Consider the following 20,604-nt stretch of genomic DNA (forward strand, 5'->3'; position numbering starts at 1 on the left):
GCTATGGGTTGGAACCAACTCGACGGCACTTAACAACAACAGCAATAACTGAAGGTACCTTGGAAGAAAGGTCTGGTGGTCTATTTTCAAAATATTAGCTGTTGAAAACTCCAGGAAGCACAGTTCTGTTCTGACACATGTGGGGTTGCCATGTGTTGTAATCTAATTCACAACTGGTGGTGGTGGTGATTTCACTGATACCACCTCAATCTGCTAAGTATGGCTCCAACATTTCTCCTGAGCTTCAAGCCTTCATTTTCAACCAACCACTAGACTTTTCACCTTGATAGTTTCACAAGCATCTCAAGCATAGCATGTCCTTAACATATCATCTTGTTCTCTGTTCTCATCCTGCTCTTTGTATGACATTCTCAGCTACCCACTGCCTTACACTAGAAACCTGAATTGTGTCTAATCTCCTCCTTCCCTTTTCATCTCCTATCTTTTGATTTTATCATTTATTCTCTCTAATTTGAGCCATCTTCTCCACCTCCATTAACTCTGCCTAATTGGGGATACCAATTGCTCCTCAGAAACCCTATACAGGGTCAATATGAGTTGTAACTGACTCGACTGCACTTTACAACAATGATAACAATTTGGGGTTCTTTCATTTTTCACCTGGATGGCATCATCCTATTTGTCACCCCATTTCCCCAAGCATTCAGACCATTGTTGCTCCAACCCACAGCGACCCTGTATAGGGTTTTTGAGGAGCAGCTAGTAAATTTGAACCGCCGACCTTGCAGTTCAAACCAACTTTGCAGTCCAGTGCATTAACCCACAGTGCCACACCAGGACTCCATCACATTAGGTGTGAGTTAATTAAATCCTTGACCAAGTGCAGCAGGTTAATTTTTAAGTTGATACTTTTGTAAGGCGTGCGAATGATGTTATAAATTTTGTCAGAGAAAAGGTTCCTCTCCTCACCCTTGCTTTATTCAGCATGTTTTACCTTTAAATCTTATTAATGATGTCATTTGAAATGCAGAGCTTTGCAATTTCTTCTCTTTTTTTCCTTATGCCTTTATTCATCTGTGCAGGATTCTGTACCTGGGAGGAATGCCCTTGCTGTCCTGGACATTCAGTGGACATCATATGAGATGCTAATCATGTAGTGAAAAGGATGCTCTCTTCCCCACCACTTGGGACCAAGTTAAGCACAGAGATTGTGCTTTACTTATTGCTTCACGTTTAGTTGAACACAGAGCAAGTAGCAAGTGCTCAATAGATATTTAAGGAGCTCTGGTAGTGTAGTGGTTACGAATAGGGCTGCAAATTGCAAGGTCAGCAGTTCGAAACTACCAGCAGTTCCATGGGAGAAAGATGAGTCATTCTGCTCCCGTACAGATTTACAGCCACGGAAACCCTGTACAGGGTCGCTATGAGTTGGAACCGACTCCACGGCACACAGCCACCAGCCACCAAGATATCTATTGCACCGATACCTACCTGAATATTCTAAAAATTAGGAGTCAATTCAGTGATATCAATCAACTTCCTTGTACATCATTTTTCCCTCTTCAAAACAGGCCTGCACAGGTAGTGTTTAAGATTATGGAAATGAAGCTTCCCCTACTCAATGGAGATCACTAAGCAGTCTTATATGCTTTCACAGCATTTATTATTCTTGTTAATATTTATTCATCAATCCTGATTTCAGTTTGGAAAGCAGTATGTGTCATTCTTAATAAATTAGAAGCTCCCCATGAATGCCTTGAATCCCCCCAAAAATCATATGACTAGTCAGAACTTGAAATGTTAGAGTTTATCAGTTTACTTCATCATGTAAGGTTAGAATTTTATTATAACAAGGCTCAAAATCATATGGACTACATAAAAATGGCAATGCTGTCATTAAAACCGTCCACAGAACTAGACCTCCATGAATTCCATAGAGAACTCCAGCTTGATTGTGGAAACCAGGAAGTCCTAAGGCTTCAGAGAGGAAGTGCGGTTTACATTGTTTTAAAAGTAGAAGCAGGACATTGTAGGTTCAGCACTGAACTGTGAACCATAAGATCAGCAGTTCAAATCCACCAGTTACTTCTCAGAAACCCTATACAGGGTCACTATGAGTGGAACCATGCCACGGCACTTAACAAGACAGCACATGAGGGGTTAATTGAGGGAACAAAACACAGTCTTCCTCACAGAGAATCACCGAGGAGAGAGGCCCTGCTCAAATAACATCCAGCACATTATGAATCCAGCTTTCAAGACAGAATGGTTTTTTCCATAGCAGCAAAGCCTCAGAGAGACCAGAATTTTATTGGCAGATTACTGTATTGTTCGTCCAGGAAGAACCAGAAGCAGGCATGATAGTCAGATATTTACATTAAATTGAAAAACAAAAAAACCAACCAAATATATATATATATGAAGTATAGAAAATACAGTTACATGTATAAATAGCCAGAATATTCCATTTACAAATATAAAAGTATGTAATTTAGAAATTAACAGACACTGAATTTTTGAGGATTCAATAAATTACTCAGAGTTGCTTAATAAAATGAGTATCCCTTGTTCAATCTGTAGAACAGAAGTAGCTCTGCTGAGGGGTCAAAATGCCCAATGTTTTCCTTTTAATTACATCTCTATACTGGGGATCAAGAATTCTGAGGGAAAGAGGTACACTGCCCCTCACCCAGCAGAGACGAAACCCAGCACTAGTGGGGGGTGCCAGGCAGCTTGTCCTGGAGATGGTCATCCTAGAATGTTTCCTAACTGCAATGAGACGTTCATGGCCCTGTCATGTCTGAAGAGTTCCCACCTTCTCAAATGTAACTCAAATCCCCTATCATAAGAACATTTGGAAACTCATGAATTGCAATAACCAGAAAGTTAGTATTCTAGTTGCGTGTAGCTGAAAGACTGGACTTCTTAAGAACAGAAACCATGTCTTACTAACATTTAATATCCTGTTGTTGTGAGATGACTTGTGGCCTCTGGGAAGGTGTATTGGAATCCTAAGCCCTGGGCCTGTAAATGAGACCTTGTTTGTGGAGAACAGAATGTTTCTTGGAGGATGCTGGTGACTTCATGTGTGTCATCGTATAACTCTTCTCCCTTAGGTCTCACTGGCTGATTCTTTGGCAGTAGACTGCCTGACTTGTCTTCTGAGGTGTCTCTGGGTAGACTCAAACTGTTAGTTGATCAGTTAGCAGCTGAGCAAGTTAACTAACTGTTTGCAGGATCCAGGGATTCCCATGAATTTGGGGCAAGTTTACAACAACTGATGTTTTGTTTTGTTTTTTAACAACTGATGATTTAAAAAAAAAAAAAAAAAGATCACTAGTTAAATCACATAGAAGTACAGCGGTCTCTAATCCTAATCCCTCTGAATGGTGTCTTATAGAAGAGGAGAACACAGGGAATTCAGACTTGATCATGGGAACTAAAAAGCCCTAATACTATTCAGACAGGAAGTGCAGTTAAAATTTGTTTGAAGTATAAGCTTATGATGAGCAAGAGAGAGTCACACAAAGGGTAAAGCTGCAGGTCAGGATGTGTCTTGGAGTCAAGGACTGGCAAAGAATGCCTGAGGATGCCAGGCTAGAAAAGGCAGGATTTTCCCCTTGTGCTCAAGAGAGATGCTCTGAATTTGAATTCTAGCCCTCAGAACTGTAACACTGAAAATGTATGTTTTTTCAAACTGCCCACTTCGTTGCTGATCTAGCAGCTCTAGGAAACTAGGTCCTAGTGTGGTGCTGTAGGACAAACACTTGTCCACAAGGTCAGTTTGAAAGACAAAGTTGGCAGTTCAGACTCACCAGTCACTCCTTGGAAATCCTATTGGGTCACTATGAGTCAGAACTGACTTGATGGCACTTAACAACAATAACAAAAGGAAACTAAGACATCTGCATAGACCATGCCCCAGGATAGGATAGATGAAGGTGCAAAGTCTAAAAAGAACATTTTCAGGACTACTGTAGTTAAAGAGTCCTTGGGTGGTGCTGTAGAATAAGCACTCGACTATAAGGTTGGTTTGAACCTCAAGGTTGGTGGTTCATACTCAGCAGATATTTCTTAGAACCCTACACAGGGTCGATATGAGAGGGAACCAACTTGATGGCACTTAACAATAACCAACAATGTAGTTGAAGGTCATATTTAGAGGTAAACCCCAAAACGGAATCACCACTCTAAGACTCACTTATTGATCAAAGAGAAAATTTATTCACAGAGCTTTTCAAATACAAAAAAAAAAAAAAATAGCACTTTTTTTGTTACAAAATGAATATTGAAATAAAAGTGATAAAGCACAGTACAATAATGGACAAAGGAAAACAAGATTTAATGGCTAGAAAATGTCTCTCATTACTCTCATATATTCAAACACATTTTCTTCTAAAGTGGAAAGAAAGCGCCCTTTACTTCATAAGTATATCATAGCAGAAGCTACTCACAAAGTGAAATATTGCATATTTGTGAAGAATACTGAAATACAGAAGCATAACTCTAAAGGCCTGCATAAACACTGAAAACATGTTGAAGGCATACAGAGTCTATGCAGAGTATATAAAATACTGATAGAGTGGCTTATTGGTCCATTTATTAGGTTTAATGTATGCTTCATATAGTAAAATTAATGTATTTTAAATGTATCTTAAAAAGAAAACAGAGGAGTAATGTACCACTAAACCTCTGGACAGTCTGTGTACTGAGCATGTCTTTGTATGAACACGTGTGTGGAAGTGCATATTTGTGTTTGCGTGGGCACGCGTGTGGATGTGTACAGCTAAATGTGCTTTTAGGAGTGCCAAGACCTACAGGGACTGTCTCAATATAATACTGTTTCTACTAGCCCTTTGGGTTCTCTGAGTCCTTATCTTTTTTTTAAAAAAAAAAACCTTGTTTGCATATCCAGGTTTGTGTGTGTGTGTTTTATATGTTAACAATACTCTGTGGAATAGAAACACCCAATGCCCTACGGTATTTTCAGCGTTTGGTCCAGTTTTTCTACCATTCCATAGTCTCCTGTGACCTTTCTGCATCATAGAATGTTCCTGATCCCATTGGGTTTTCTTGCATAAGCCACTATTTCACTGCTATTCCACCCTTTGAAAGTGGCTGGCTGCTACGGTCCTCCGTGCCCTTGGGCCCTCTCCTCTGCGTACTGTAGGCAGAGCCTTCTCAGTACGGGTACTGCTTCTGTTTCTTGCCAGAGAAACAAGCCAGCCATGTGCACAGGAGCATGGCAGCCGCAGCGCCTCCACCGGTGCAGTAGTAGGCCCAGCCAATTTCACACGTACCTAGATGTAAAAGACAGAAAGAAAACAGACACCGATCAGACGACTTGGCAGCAGGCTTTGCTTTCCCCCACCAAGTGTGTGTACAGAAGTAGAACTGAAATAGCCATTAAGAACATGGTGTACGTATTCAAGAGGATAACATGTGCTGAAAGAAAGTTATCTAAAGATCTTGAGACTGAAGAAAGCAAGACTGTTTTACACATTGTTCCTGAAGGCTGCCAATGGCTCCTGCTAACTAGGAGAATACAGCCAGTTCCCCTCCACCATTGTCCATACACATTGCTGGGAAAAGGGAACAGCTAGCAACTAGGATAAGAAAGATGAAGGTGTTAATTCTAAATCTCCAAACTGTATGTACAATATGGTACTTCCGGGAAAAATAGCAACAAAATGAATACAGCACTTTTGCAATAGAGGATACTCTAAGAAGGAAAGCCTTAAAGGATAACGCTACAGTGATTACTGTTATTTACATGGGATTATCAAATGATTTATACGCCTCCATTTGAATTAGCCAAAAATCCCCTGCCTTCAGATTGATTCTGACTCAGTGACTCCATAGAACAGAGTGGAACTGTCCCCCAGTTTCCGAGACCGTAAATCTTTACAGAAACAAGCAGTCTCATCTTTCTTCTGCAGAGGAGCTGGTGGGCTCAAACTGCTGATCTTTGGTTAACAGTTCAACACTTAACTCACTGAGCCACCAGGGCTTCTTTCTGTTTAAATTCTACTCACCCACTGCCATCAAGCCCATTCAGACTCACAGCGACTCTATATAGAGTTCTGAGACTATAAATATTTACAGGAGCAGACAGCCTCAGCTTTCTTTTGTTGAGCAGCTAGTGGATTTGAACCAGTCCTACACCTAGCCCACAGCATTACCAGGTTACTTTGAATTAGTAAATAAACACTTCCAATTGTACTAGTGTCAAGACCTACCTTTAAGTTAAAACATAATAGAAGTAAAAACTTAATGACAAAGGTTCAATTACTAATTCTAGTAATAATAACGTTGTTGTTAAGTGCTGTCAAGTCAATTCCGACCCATAGCAACCTATAGGGTTTCCGAAGAGCAGCTGGTAAGCTTGAACTGCCGACCTTGCAGTTCAAATGGCTTTGCAGTCTGGCACATTAACTCACAGTGCCACACCAGTACTCCAGTAATAATAATAGTACACCTTAAAATACTAACAAAATATGATGTGTAGACTTCTCTTTGTTGATTCTTTTAATGACACTGTGAGGTTAAAACATGAGCCCCATGGAGTTGTCAAGGAAGTGGGGTTTAGATAAGCTGGAGATTTACCCAAGATCATATTAGGGGGCTGCAAAATGTTTGTGGAGAAAATGGAATTAAAAGATAATGAAATCCCTTCTGTACACAGGGTTGACAGGGACAGGCAACATAGACAAAGACATACCTAAAACGAGGGGGCTATAACGGCACAAAGTAGCTGGCTTACAAGTGTTAAAGATGGAGTTTAGTTTCAAAGTGTGTGGAGAAAGGTAGAATCCCCACTGAATAGTTTTCATCTTGTCTAAACAGGTCTGGTAAAAGAAGATGGGGATAAGATTCTTATGATTCAATAGTGAATAATTGTTATCATGACTAATTGTGATTATCACAACAGTAAAGGTAGAAGTTTTGTAACAAAAAGGAGAGAGCAGTTAATCTTACAATCTAGGAACAGACAACCCTATCCAGAGAAGTAGCAACACCAGAAATGGAAGCAGATATGAGGACATGGAGAGATGGAGCAGCTGAGCACTCTACACTCATGGAAAGAGAAAGGCTGTCTGCTAGTGGCCAGGAGGCTGGTTGCAGAATGTGCCCTTGGGTTGTTTAAATGATTATATATTCCTGAGTGTTTTTGTGTACATAAAAAACAAAACAAAACAAAAAACGAGAGGGAATAGAAGTAAATACTGTTGAATGATGATGCATGGAAGGGACTGTAATCCTTGCAATGAAATGAAATATGAGAGGATGAGTATAAAACGGATGTTCTCCCATGGAAACCATCACTCAATTCACAATGAAAGCTTAAAAAAATAAGATAATGAAAACTTTCCATAAACTTTTTTTGAAACTCCCTTGTACATTTATAATTATTAAGAAACTAAGCCAGGACTAAAATCTGCAATCCAGGTTATAAAATAAGTAGGAATTGACTCAAAATATCCTATTTGGGTTAATGGGGCAGGTTTCTGCCTTCAATAGTCTCTCCTTTGTTCTCTTTTTCACATCAACCCAGTTATTCTTTGTGGTTGCATAGTACGGAAGGTCTCTATCTCTCTGAACAGCTGTCTTTTTCTACTCAAATCTGAAGTCTTCTTTTAGTCAATTTTAAGATTTCTATCATAAAATGTTCCTACGGCAACTATTTTTTTCCTTCTTTTGTCTTTTTTTCTTGTTTACCCAGTTGCTATTAAATCTGTTCTGACTCAAGGTGGCCCAATGTGTGTCAAAGTAGAACTGTGCTCCATTGGATTTTTAATGGCTAGTATTTTAGAAGTAGATAACCAGGACTTTCTTCTAAAGCACCTCTGGATGGACTTGAATCTCTAACCTTTTGGTTAACAGCTGAATGCATGAACTGTTTGCAACACCCAGAGACTCTGAAGGAAAACCTAGGCAACAGAAAGAAGGTAGACCAGCCTGTCCCTGAAGAGCAGACTACATCTGAAACTGCATTTTAGGAGTATCTACAAGTATTGTCTGTCCTATGTGGCACTGAATATTTGTGGGAAGTTTTCAAAGCTAAGTATGAATCTACAGCCTACATGAAGTATGTTCAACGTAACAGGATAACAGACGCTGAAAGATCACCACTCCACCCACTGGATGGGAGGGGAAGGTGTCAGTGACTCAGTGACCTCCATTAAGGTTGAGAGATAAGCTAAGCATTCTTCAAGGGTAAGGGGCACCACTTCATGGCTGTGATTATGCTGATAGCCCTGGGTTAATACAAGGAGTTCTGGTAGCGTAGTGGTTACGAATTGGGCTGTGAACCGCAAGGTCAGCAGTTGGAAACTACCAGCTGTTCTGCAGGAGAAAGAAGAGGCTTTCTCCTCCAGTAAAGATTTACAACCTCGGAAACCCTGTACAGGGTCGCTATGAGTTGGAATAGACTCCACGGCACATAACCACCACCACCATGGGTTAATACAGCTGAGTCTGGGAATCATCTCCATTTTGAGTTATTTTTCATCTGGATTAAATATATGTGTGAGGGATAAGCACTCAACCACAAGGTCAGTTTGAACTGTGAGGTTGGCAGTTCAAACTCATCAGCTGCTCCTTGGAAACCCTTTACAGGGTTGCTACAATGGCACGTAACACCAACAACATAAGAGACTGTGAGTGGTTTGGAACATTTCAAAAAGCCAGCAGAATCTGTGATCAGACTGTTTAGCATGGAGCTGATAGCAGAGAACACTATCAATTATTCATTAATAACCAGTTCCTCATCAACACATATTTCCACAGCCTATCATAAAAATCAGAGTACATATTTTTTATTTTTATTAATTACAGAATAAGAAAAAGTCCACTGACCACCCATTGGCATTGAGGTGATTGGGAAACCCTGTACAAGGTTGCTATGAGTCAGAACCCACTCCACTGCACTTAACAACAACAAATCCTATGGGGACAGAAAACCTCATCTTTCTCCTGAAAAGCAACTGGGGAGTTTGAACTGCTGACATTATAGTTAGCTGTCCAGTGATTATCCTATAGTGCCACCAAGGTTAATATTCTAAGAAAATGCTGGAGTTGTTGTTAAGTGCTGTTGAGTTGATTCGGACTCATAGTGACCCTGTACAGGGTTTCAGAGGAGCTGCTGGTAGGTTTGAACCACCAGAGCATATCCTCAAAGCCACAAGAAAATGTAGAGAGGCTAATTATTTGAGAATAGGGTATGTGACAGTTGGTTTTACATGCTGTCGAGTGGACTCTGATTTATAGTGACCTTGTATAGGGTTTCTGAGGAACAGCTGTGGGTTTGAACTGCCGACCTGTGGCTTAGCACCACACCAGGACTCCCATAAGTGACAGTTGTTGTTGTGTGCCGTGGAGTTGGTTCCGACTCACAGCGACCCTGTACTAGGTTTCTGAGGCTGTAAATCTTTATGGGAGCAGAACGTCTCATCTTTTTCCCGCGTAAGAGCTGGCAGTTTCGAACTGCTAACCCTGAGGTTAGCAGCCTGATTCGTAACCACTACACTACCGAGCTCAGTTACGTGTATTTAACAAAGACATAAAAAGAGAAGCCTGGTACTCTACTTCCGAAAACACAGTCACTGAAAACCTCCTGGAGCACAGCTCTACTCCACACATATGGGGTTGCCGTTAAGTCAGAATCAACAACTGGTTGTTTTGAACTGGCAAGAAGCTGTGGCAGATAGTGTAAATGTCCAGTATCTGTGGATTCCTTTGCTGGTTCTGGCCACCAATACCCATGTTTACTCCTGTCAGCTGAGGTCCACAGCGCTCTTCAGATGACTGCCCATGAGCCACTTTGCTGAGACCCTGTGGCCTGGAGCTATGATAACACGTTCAGGGGGATGGTAGTCCAGCTTTCTGGCTTCAGTGTGGGACACACTCTGCAGTGCTCTTCATGTCGCACAGGCTCTGGGCTGGAATTTCACCTGAAATTGCACCCTAACTTGGTTTTACTTCCTCAATATCTTGCATTCCTATTCCCTTACTGGTATCTTCTTGATCAACATTTCTTTAATCAATCGAGCCTGAGGGCTGGGAAAGCAGATCTAAGACAGGAGGGACTGAACAAACCCTTCTTTGCTCTTCTTTTCATAAGGGTCTGGGGCATTCCCTCAGCTGTCAGAGAATTCTTTCTCCACCACCTCCCTGCCCTACCCTGAAACACTGAGAGTGAGCGAAGCCTCCAGCACAGTAGCCTCATGTTCTCCCTGCATCACCATCTTACTGGGCAAATCTCACTCTTTATTTTGCCAAGTGTGTTTGTGCAATTTCTAATAACTGCCATTGTTTTCCTGGAGTCTTTCTTGTTTATAATATTAACTATGGAATGAACTCCTGAGGCAATTCCCTCTCAGATTAAAATGGGAAGGAGATGGAATTCAGAATACTCAGAAAATGTACTATACATAAAAACAATCCTGATGATGTCACAAAATGTTGCCACTGATAACGCATCTGTGCGAGTTTATGTGCATAATGTATACATTCTGTGGTGAAATTTTAGCAACTGGTTAAGGCCCAAAATGAGCAACTCATGTTCAACATAATTTAAAATGAAATATTCCTCTATTTCAGATATGAAGACTTTTATTTACCAAGAAGTTAATAAAATGAATTTAATTAATGAATAAACAAAATTAGCTTACAGAATAAGATTTTTTTTCATGAAACTCTAGCAGTAAAAATAAAACTTCAAGAGTTCTGTGAGACTATGGGGTTTTCCAACCAAAAATTTGAAGCTGTACTTTGAACTTGGCCAAAGGAAAAGGAAAAACAGATTTGCGTCTTCAGCACTGACTCCATTGTAAAAACCCATATGACTGATAATAAGAAATAAGTACTGGTTTTTTGAGTAACACAGGGCAAGTGTCTTTCTTAGTACTTTAGCCTATTAGAAAAGAACAGATGTTTACATGTAAATGTTTTACATTAACTGGCATAGTATCCCATGAGTGCGGTTATGGGACTAAATGTGAGACCATTCCTTCCTGGCCTCTCTCTCCCCCTGTCACAGTAATAAATCCTTGTTCTAATAATGCAAACAGAAAGCATTTCACCAGAGGGCAAGTTTTGTCTGTGATCCTTTCAGGCAATTAGAGAAGAAAATCTGTTTAAACTCTCCCTTTTGCTCTCTGTAATACTCCATCAAGCAGGTCTCCAAGCCCACTTGGTTGGCAAATTGCTGCTTTCAACAATGAGGAATACTATTCTTGACAGACGAAATAGAAGTTAATGGCACGGAACGCAGACTTGTGTTGGAGCACACCACAGTCACCTGACAACTCAGTGGAAAAAGACATGGGGCGGCATTCCAGGGCAGCTTTGAGTGGGGACGGTGCATGGTGAATTTCTCCGGATGGCTAAAATTAGTCTTTAGTGCAGCTTTTGGAAATCATAGAGATAGCAGAAGTGGTACAAAGAACCCAGGCTTACTACAAATAACAATAGATTCTCCGTGATCCTTTGAGAACATTGCCTTTTCATGAATTTGTTTAGTTAACATTCCAGAATCTAGTATGTGCTGGCAGGTCTGACTCAGTGTAATATCAAGACCACAGCAGATGATCAATAAATGTTTATAGCATGGATGGATATCTAACTTGATACTTGTGCTGAGAATGTTGTTGTTACCAACTCGGTTCCGACTCACAGTAACCGAGCATAGGGCTTCCAAGGAGCGGCTGGTGGGTTTGAACCACTAACCAGCTGGTTCAACCTGACCTTGTGGTCTAGTGCTTATCCTATAGTGCCATACCAGGATTTCTGTGCTGAGAGTAGATACCTGAAATTAAGAATTCTACAATAAAACCCCCAAACCAGTTGGTTTGATTTTGACTCATAGGGACCACATGTGATCAGAGCTGAGGTCCATTGGGTTCTCAATGGCTGATTTTCCAGGACTTTCTTCCTAGATACCTCTAGGTGGATCTGAAGACCCTCCAACTGAGTATGCGAGCTGTTTACATTTCTAATTACACACAACGCTCATATATTCACTGTTGGCATTAAGTCAGGTGCTGGAAGCTTAGAAGTGGCATCTCGTTGAATGTTTTTTGTCTGTGATTCCAGAGGAGCAAGTCTACTTATATTTTCTCAACACTGTTCCCATTTTGAAGATAAAGGCAAGATATGTAACTTGTGCAACTTCTTAAATAAATGGTGAAACCTTGAGAACTTGAGAAACTAATTTCAGAACTTTTTCCTATGTTCAAATAATGAATTAGGAAGATGTACATCAAATGTACTTCTCATTTGTACATAAAATTTACCTTTGCTAGAATTTATATACTAAAAAGAAGCACAATATCTTTTATCTAACCCCTTTGATTTTCCCACCTTTTTAGAAGAGTCCACATCCCTGTCTACCTTGCATGGGTCTAGTTAGTAAATGTCTGCACTGTGCTGACTTAGCATCCCCGATTCCTGAGCCCAAGCAATTAAACTTGAAACTCCTTTGGAAACCTTATCCCCTCTAGGGGTATGGGGAATGTCCTCTAAAACAGACTTACTCCGTAATTCAAATCACTGATGTTCCTGCAACAACTTGGCTGGAACCAAGATACCATCCTGAATGCACTGTAGCACGTTCTACATCAACCTCTTTGCTCAGTAGGACCCAAGCTGACTAATACAGGAACTGGTGCTCCATGGCTTCCCAACTTCCTTCTCTCTCCTCACATGATCACTACTGAGTTCCCAGTATGCTTTACGGCCACAAGTGCTGGAGTCACAGTGCAATCAGTCAACTTACTTCACTATTCAGGCAGAACATTTATCTGTGATCATTTTAAACGTTCAATCTGTTAAAATATAAATATAATGTTTGTATAGAAAATATAGTGGATATACCCCTACTCTTCATTTATTCACTGTCTTGTGATTTCACATTTCACATTTACAATGATAGTAAAATATGCACTATCTGATTCTTTTGCACATGAACTTGGGCTTCCTCCTGATGTCCAGCAGAGCTACCTTTTCTGCCAGCTTTGCTGCTGAAGTGGTCAGCTCTCCAGAAGGTCTCCTGCTGGTCCCATCTCCACATGCAGCTCTTCATGTGACAGAGGGGCAACTAAAGTGGATTTTGAGGAAGCGCTTCCCAGAAGGGCCCTTGAGTGGCTGGAGAGACATCCCCCCCACCCCTCCACCCCCACCCCCGGAGGGAGCAGACATGGAGGCGGAGGAGGTTGCTGCTTCCATCTACTCAAATGCTTGGATAGACAAAGTCCTTCAGCTGGAAGAAAGCTGATGGTGATTTGAGGCCCTTCTCTTATGCAACTCAGGCTGCTGAGCATCTCTTTGGAACAACTGTTAGTCTTCAGACTGTCAGCCTCAGGTTCCAAGCCATCTAAGACTAGCAGCACCTTGCTTGATTTCACTGGATCCTCCCCAGTCTGCAAAGTGGCAGCAGGGGAAATGGGCACCAATCCTACAGACCACCCTGTCCCACAATTTGTACATGCCTTAGAGTTGACAACTGGGCCTCTAGTCCAGCCACCTGGCCCCAAATCTGCTTGAGCGCCAGATCCAACAGCTGGGTCTTGAAGTCCTGAGCACAGAGGTGTTGGGAATATTGCGGTTTTGTGGTCCTGACTCTTGGGCTGCCTTCTTGAATAAAAATCAGGGGAAAAGTTGAACTCTAAAATGTATTTGATAGGGCTTTCAAACACAAGCATTTGATAGGGCTTTCTACTCCAGAATAAATTTCATTTCCTATTAATATTGAAACCATTTGCTTATATATGCATTAAACAAAGACCAAAACTAATCTGCCATCAGGGCCAATTCCATTTGTCCCTTTGTGAAGTTATTGAACAAAAGTGTCAAAAAGAAACAGGTACTAAACATTTGATCTAAAACCTACAAAAGCATTAATTTAAACTTGAAATCGAACGAGAGGTAAATCACTCCTCATGTGTCTACGAAGAGAAGCGAAGAATGTCCAGGCTTGGCTGGGGGATAGAAAATGCGCAAGGACAAAGACTGAGAGAAGAAGGCTTACGAGGAATTGCTATTTTTTATTTAGTTTTAATAGTCCTTAGTTTTTGAATAGTGCAGTGTAGTGAGTTATTTATTAAGTCTCTTCTAGCTTTAGTCTCTGTAATTCCAACCAGAGGACTCTTTTCTGATGGGTCTGAATAAGAGAAGGTGGGGGAAAATACTAGTAGGATTTTATGTTTCAGTTGTAAATGATTGTTAACAGTTGATCCTGATTACAAGAACTGGGAATTCTAACATAGGTATAAAATGAACCATACCAGAATCAGGAGGATCTCATTACCATCAAAGAAGAGTCAAAGTAATGAATGGTCAATCATTCAAAATCAAAAGAGCAACATATGCCTAAGGACAACATTGAGAAGGGACAGGAAGGTGGATGGAATGCACATAGGAACCCTGGGATGACTGTTGCATGGAGGGGATTGCAATCATTGAGAAGAAACAGAATATATGACTTGGTGAATGCAAAGCTGATGATCTTGTCTGTAAATCTTCACTTCGTTCACAATAAAAAGTTAAAAAAGAAAGAGAGAAAGAAAGCGGTGACACAAAATGAGTTGCCAAGGATCAAGAGCCAGACACAAGACTGAATGATGGGCTTCCCAACACACAGAGCAAGGTTTGCTGACCCAGAAAGCTACAGCTGAGTGTCTTCAGGCTGAGTGCTGTGCCTTTAACACTGGCTGGGCAGAGAGAGGCCTATCTGTGGGCACGATGAGCTGTGCCCTGGGCATTTCTATTCCTAAATGGTAACCTGTTAACTTCACTAATAAACTCCATAACTGTGAGCATGATGTCTGAGTTCTGTGTGACCACTGCCACTAAATTACTGAACCCAGATGAGATATACTGTGAGAGGGATGGTTGGTGTTTTCTTTTTTCCAAACAGTTTTAGATTTACCAAAAAATAATGCAGAGAGTGCACAGAATTCCCTGTAAGCCTCCTCTCTTCATACTGTTTCTCCTATTAACATCTAACATTCCTATGGTACATTTGTAACAACCAATGAACAGATACTTATACATTAATATTACAGAGTAGATTGTTTATATTAGTGTCTTCTAGTTGCATGGGTATTGGCAAATGCATAGTATCACGTGTCCACCATAACAGTATCATGCAGAATAGCTTCAATGCCCTAAAAATGCTCAGTTCTCCAACTATTCATCCCTACTCTCTCGTTGAAACCTGCTAACCAATGATCTATGTACTGCCTCTATAGTTTTAAATGGCTTTTTAAAATTGTGACTTCTCGTGAAGGTTTGCAGAATGCAGTGCAGTGAGTTATTTCATGTCTTGTCTAACTATGAACTATAATACCCACCAAACATTTTTGCCCTAGTGGGTAAGAGAAGGTAGGAGAAGATTCTGATAGGGTGACATGTTTCAGTTGTGGATGTCAACAGAGTTCACTGTAATTGTAATTGTTAGGTGCTATTGATCTTGTCACAACAGAACAAAACACTGCCTGGCCCTATGTCACTCTCACACTCACTGCTACACTTGAGCCCATTGCTGCTGCCACAATGCTAATCCATTTCATTAAGGGTCTTCCTCTTTTTCACTGACCCTCCACTTAACCAAGTAAGATGTGTTTCTCCAGGGACTGATCCCTCCTGATAATATGCTTGAAGTATGAGAGAAAAGTCTGGCAATCTTGACTTCTAAGAAGAATTCTGGTTATATTTCTTCCAATACAGATTTGTTTGTTCTTCTGAAAGTAATGGTACTTTTAATGTTCTCCTCTAACACCATGTCTCAAATGCAACAATTCTTCTATGATCTTCCTTATCCATTGTCCAACTTTACATGCATATGAGGCTGTTGAAAATTAGGACTCAAACCGACATCTTTGATCTTCAATACTTTAAAGAGGTCTTGTGCAACAGATCTGCCAAATGCAATATAGTGTTTGATTTCTTGACTGCTGCTCCCATGAGTGTTGATGGCTGACCTAAGTGAAATTAAGACTTTGACAACTTCAAGAGTTTCTCCATTTATCTTGATGTTATTTATTGGTCCAGTGAGGAGGATTTTTGTTTTCTTTACATTGAGCTGCAACTCAAAACGAAGGCTGTGGTCTTGGATCTTCATCAGTAAGTATTTTAAGTTATTTTCCATTTCAGCAAACAAGGTTGTATCATCTGCATATCATAGATTGCTAATAGGTTTCCCTCCAATCTTGATGCCATGTTCTTTTTCATATAATCCAGCTTCTCGGATTATTTGCTCAGCATACAAGTTTAATAAGTATAGTGAAAGAATACAATCCTGACCATACCTTTCCTGATTTTAAACCATTCAGTGTCCTGTTGCTCTGTTCAAATGACTGCTGCTTGGTCTACAAACAGGTTCCTCATGAGTGCAACTAAGTGTTCTGGAATACTCATTCTCCACAGTGTTGCCTGTAGCTTGTCATGATCCACACAATCAAAAGCCTTTGAATAGTCAGTAAAGCACAGATAAACTTTTTCTGGTATTCTCTGCTTTCAGCCAAAATCCACCTTACATCAGCAAAGACATCCCTCATACCACATCCCCAGCCTGAACCTCTGGCAGCTCCCTGTCAATGTACTGCTACAGACATTTTTGAGTTATCTTTAGGAAATTTTTATTTGCATGCTATATTAATGATACTGTCTGATGATGTCTGCATTCAATTAGGTCATCTCTCTTTGGAATGGGCACAAATATGGATCTCTTCCAGTCAGTTGGCCAGATAGTTGTTTCCCTGCATCATCAATTTGTTGAAAGATTTCAATTTGCAGTCCATCAATTCTTGAAGGCTTGTTGTTGTTTTTTTCGCCAATGCCTTCAGTACACCTTGGATTTCTTCATTCAGAATCATTGGCCTTTGATCATATGTTACCTCTTATAATGGTTGAACATCGACTATTCCTTTTTGGTAGAGTGACTGTGCATTTCTTCCATCTTCTTTTGATGCTTTCTGCATCATTCAATATTTTGCCCACAGAATCCTTCAACACTGCAAGTCGAAGTTTGAATTTCTTCTTTAGTTTTCTAGCTTGAGAAATACTGAGGGTGTTCTTCCCTTTTGGTTTTCTAATCCCAAGTCTTTGCACATTTCATTACATTTGACGTTGGCTTCTTGAGATGCCCTTTGAAATTTTCTGTTCAGCTCTTTAGTCTCTTCATCCCTTCCATATGTATTAGCATCTCTATGCTGGAGATCAAGTTTCAGAGTCTGTTCTGATATCCATTTTGGTATTTTCCTTCTTTCTTATCTTCTTAATGACCTTTGTTTTCTTCCTGTATGATGTTCTTGATGTCATTCCACAATTCTTCTGGTCTTCAGTTCTTGATATTGCATCACATCTGTTCTTGATATTGTCTCTAAATTCAGATGGAATATGTTCAAAGCCATATTTTGGCTCTCTTGGACTTATTTTAATTTTCTTCAGCTTCATCCTGGACTTGCATATGAACAATTGATGGTTTGTTCCACAGTTTGCTCCTGGCCTTCTTTTGGCTGATGATATACAGTTTTTCTACTGGCTCTTTCCATAGATGTAGTCCATTTGTAACAGTTGTCTTTTATGTTGTTTAAAAAAGGTATTCACAATGAATATGTCATTGGTCTTGCAAAATTCTATCATGTAATCTCCAGCATCATTTCTTTCACCAAGGTCATTTTTTCTAATTACCGTTCCTTACTCTTTGTTTACAACCTTTACATCACAATCATTAGTAATTATCACCACATATCTTGATTGTACATTTAATCAATTTCAGATTGAAGATATTGGTAGAATTATTCAATTTCATCATCACTGGCTTTACTGGTGCTGCCTACATTTGAATAATAGTTGTATTAACTGATCTTCCTTGCAGGCATATGGATATTATCCTATCACAGACAGCAGTAGACTTCAAGATAGATCTTCAAATGTTATTTATGATGATGAATGTGATGCTATTCCTCTTCAATTTGTCATTCCCAGTGTAGAAAATCATGTGATTGTCATATTCAATATAGCCAATACCAGTCCATTTCAACTCACTAATACCTAGGATATTGATGCTTTTGCATTCAATTTCATCTTGACAACTTCCGGTTTTCCTAGATTTATACTTTGAACATTCCACATTCTGATTATTTGTGGATGTTTACAGATGTTTCTCCTCATTTTGAGTTGTGCCCATTAGCAAATGAAGGTCCTGAAAACTTGACTCCATTCACCTCATCATCATCAACTCTACTTTGAGGAGGCATCTCTTCCCCAGCCATAGTTTGAGTGTCTTCCAATTTGAGGGGCTCATCTTCCAGCACAATATCTGACAATATTCTGGTGCTCTTCATCACGTTTCAATATTCAACATTCTGGTACTGACAGTGTTCCACTACTAAGGTTTTTGGTGACTAAATATTCAGAAGTATTCCATCTCTCCTTCCTAGTGTGTCTTACTCTGGAAGCTCAACTGAAACCTATCCACCATGGGTGACATTGCTGGTATTTAAAATACCTTGGCATAGTTTCCAGAATCACAGCAACATGCAAACCACCACATTATGACAAACTGACAGATGGTGGTGGTTGAAACTCTAGCATGGTTATAAAATGAATCATCTCAGAAGCAGGAGGTGGGGATCTCACTATCATCAAAGAAGAGCCAGAATTTGAGCACATCTTTCAGACCCTGAGATCCTTATGCACTGAGGTCAGTTCAGAAGGTTCTGACAACTATTTTAGGAGATTTTCTCAAAGGACACAACAGGGAGCTCATGGGTGCTTATTATGACTGCGCTGTTAGGAAAGAGACCAGGAAAGTTGTACTAATTTTCTTCCATCATTACAATAAACCCACCCAATCTTCTAGGGTTAAAAGAACTGTCCGATGAGAATCTCAGAGGAAAACCTATATCACTGATCTTGCCCCTACACACTTATTTTTGTTCCCCAAATGCAAAAAACATTGAAAAGAAACACAATTTGAGTTCTTCCAGGACACCAAAATTCTGCACTCTGATTTACATGACACCAAAACTTTTGATGTGCTGTAAATCAGAGTGCAGAATTCTTCAGGGAAGGGTTGTGGTTCTTGTTGTTAGATGCCACTGAGTTGCTTCTGATTCATGTTGCTGTTATTAAATGCTTTTAGAGTCAGTTCCAACTCAGAGCAACTCTGTATAGGGTTTCTATGGAACATTTAGTGGGCTCGAATCTCTGACCTTGTGGTTACCAGTCCAATGCTTACCCTACAGTGCCACACCAGGGCTCCATAAAGACCCTGTATAGGGTTTCTGAGACTGTAAATCTATACAGGAGTAGAAAGCCTCACATTTCTCCAACCAGGAAAAGGTTAGCGAGATGGAAACACCATCTTCAGAAGTGTACAGACCTAGACGGAGGATCTGTTGAGAAACAACAGATTCACATTTGATATTTCTGTTTAATAAAACTTTCTATGATTTTGTAGAATGCTTTTTCACTTTCCCTCGTGTATGTGTGTGTAATCAATGAGAGACTTTTGAGCTTGTAATATAGAGAGCAGAAAGTCGGTAAATGTACTAGGCATGTAGCATACAAAATGAGAAACCTGAATAATGGCCATTTTTATTCTGTGATGTTCCTCAGGAAAATATTCATTATGTTTTACACTCTATTTGCAAGTGCTGCTCTGCTAAACCCTCACCAAGCATGGCAACTAATAGTAGCCGCCGTCTGATTAATGCTACCTAGCACAAAGTCTCATGACACTACTGCCAACCATGGCCAAATGAACAAACAGCCTACAAATCAAGTCCACTTAAATAAAGACAGGAGATATATGCCCAGGTTGGGGCAGACAGGAACATCAACTCCTCCTCCTTCAAAATGAGCACAGAGGACATTTTTTTTTCTCAACTGAATTACTTAGACTGAGTAAGATGAAGTGGTTATCTATACCACGTCTGAAACGATGTTTCTCAGTGAAGAAAAAGGGGATTTCCCAACTGATATGTTTGAAGGATTTTACATGAGCAGAGCTTTTGTGATGTAAGAGGACTGCCCACGGCTTCCTATGTACACTCAGTAACCTCCAGGCAGTCCCAGATGTGAGCACCTGGGTCCGCAGAGAAGGCCGGGCAAGGGGACTGGGCTTTTCTATGTTCAGTGCATCACACTGTTACAGCTGTGTCCTTCTGACTGCATCCTCAGCTATCTCCTGCCACCAAACACATTGCAGAGACACAGATTTTACAGCCAAAGAACCTGGGAGAGGGATTACCTAAGCCAAAGCTTGGTGACTTTTTTCTAGGAAGGGCTAGGTAACAAATTCAGGCATTTGCAGGTCTCTGTCCTGTCTTTTCAACTTTGCCATGGTTGCATGAAAACAATTAACAAAACATTAATTACAAAACGTCAAGCCAGATTTGATCCATAGCTTGCTGATCTCTGAGCTAGGCCATCTCCTGAATTTTGAATTTTACCAGTGATAACATTTGGCCCAGTCCCAGGACACTGAAATGGCTTTCCCAGATCTCTTCAATGGATTCTCTTTGGTATGAGGGTAGTCCTCGCTCACATGCATATGTACATACACTTTGGAATCCTGGTGTAGTGCTGTGTGTTAATGTGCTGGACTGTAAGGTTGGTTTGAACCTCAAGGTC

The 20,604-nt window shown here is 40.4% G+C and overlaps 1 protein-coding gene across 1 annotated transcript in view; it reads right to left on the reverse strand.

Moving 5' to 3' along the window:
- Positions 1–5,142: 5,142 nt before the first annotated feature.
- The window catches only part of LHFP (lipoma HMGIC fusion partner), a 369,791-nt gene continuing 354,329 nt past the window's right edge, over positions 5,143–20,604 (reverse strand). Inside the window, exon 3 of the mRNA XM_006873714.1 lies at positions 5,143–5,261. Within this exon, the coding sequence (XP_006873776.1) occupies positions 5,143–5,261 (119 nt within the window). The remainder of the gene's footprint in view (positions 5,262–20,604) is intronic.

The sequence above is a fragment of the Chrysochloris asiatica genome, unplaced genomic scaffold (genome assembly GCF_000296735.1).
Source record: "Chrysochloris asiatica unplaced genomic scaffold, ChrAsi1.0 scaffold00250, whole genome shotgun sequence".
In the NCBI taxonomy this organism is placed as follows: domain Eukaryota; kingdom Metazoa; phylum Chordata; class Mammalia; order Afrosoricida; family Chrysochloridae; genus Chrysochloris; species Chrysochloris asiatica.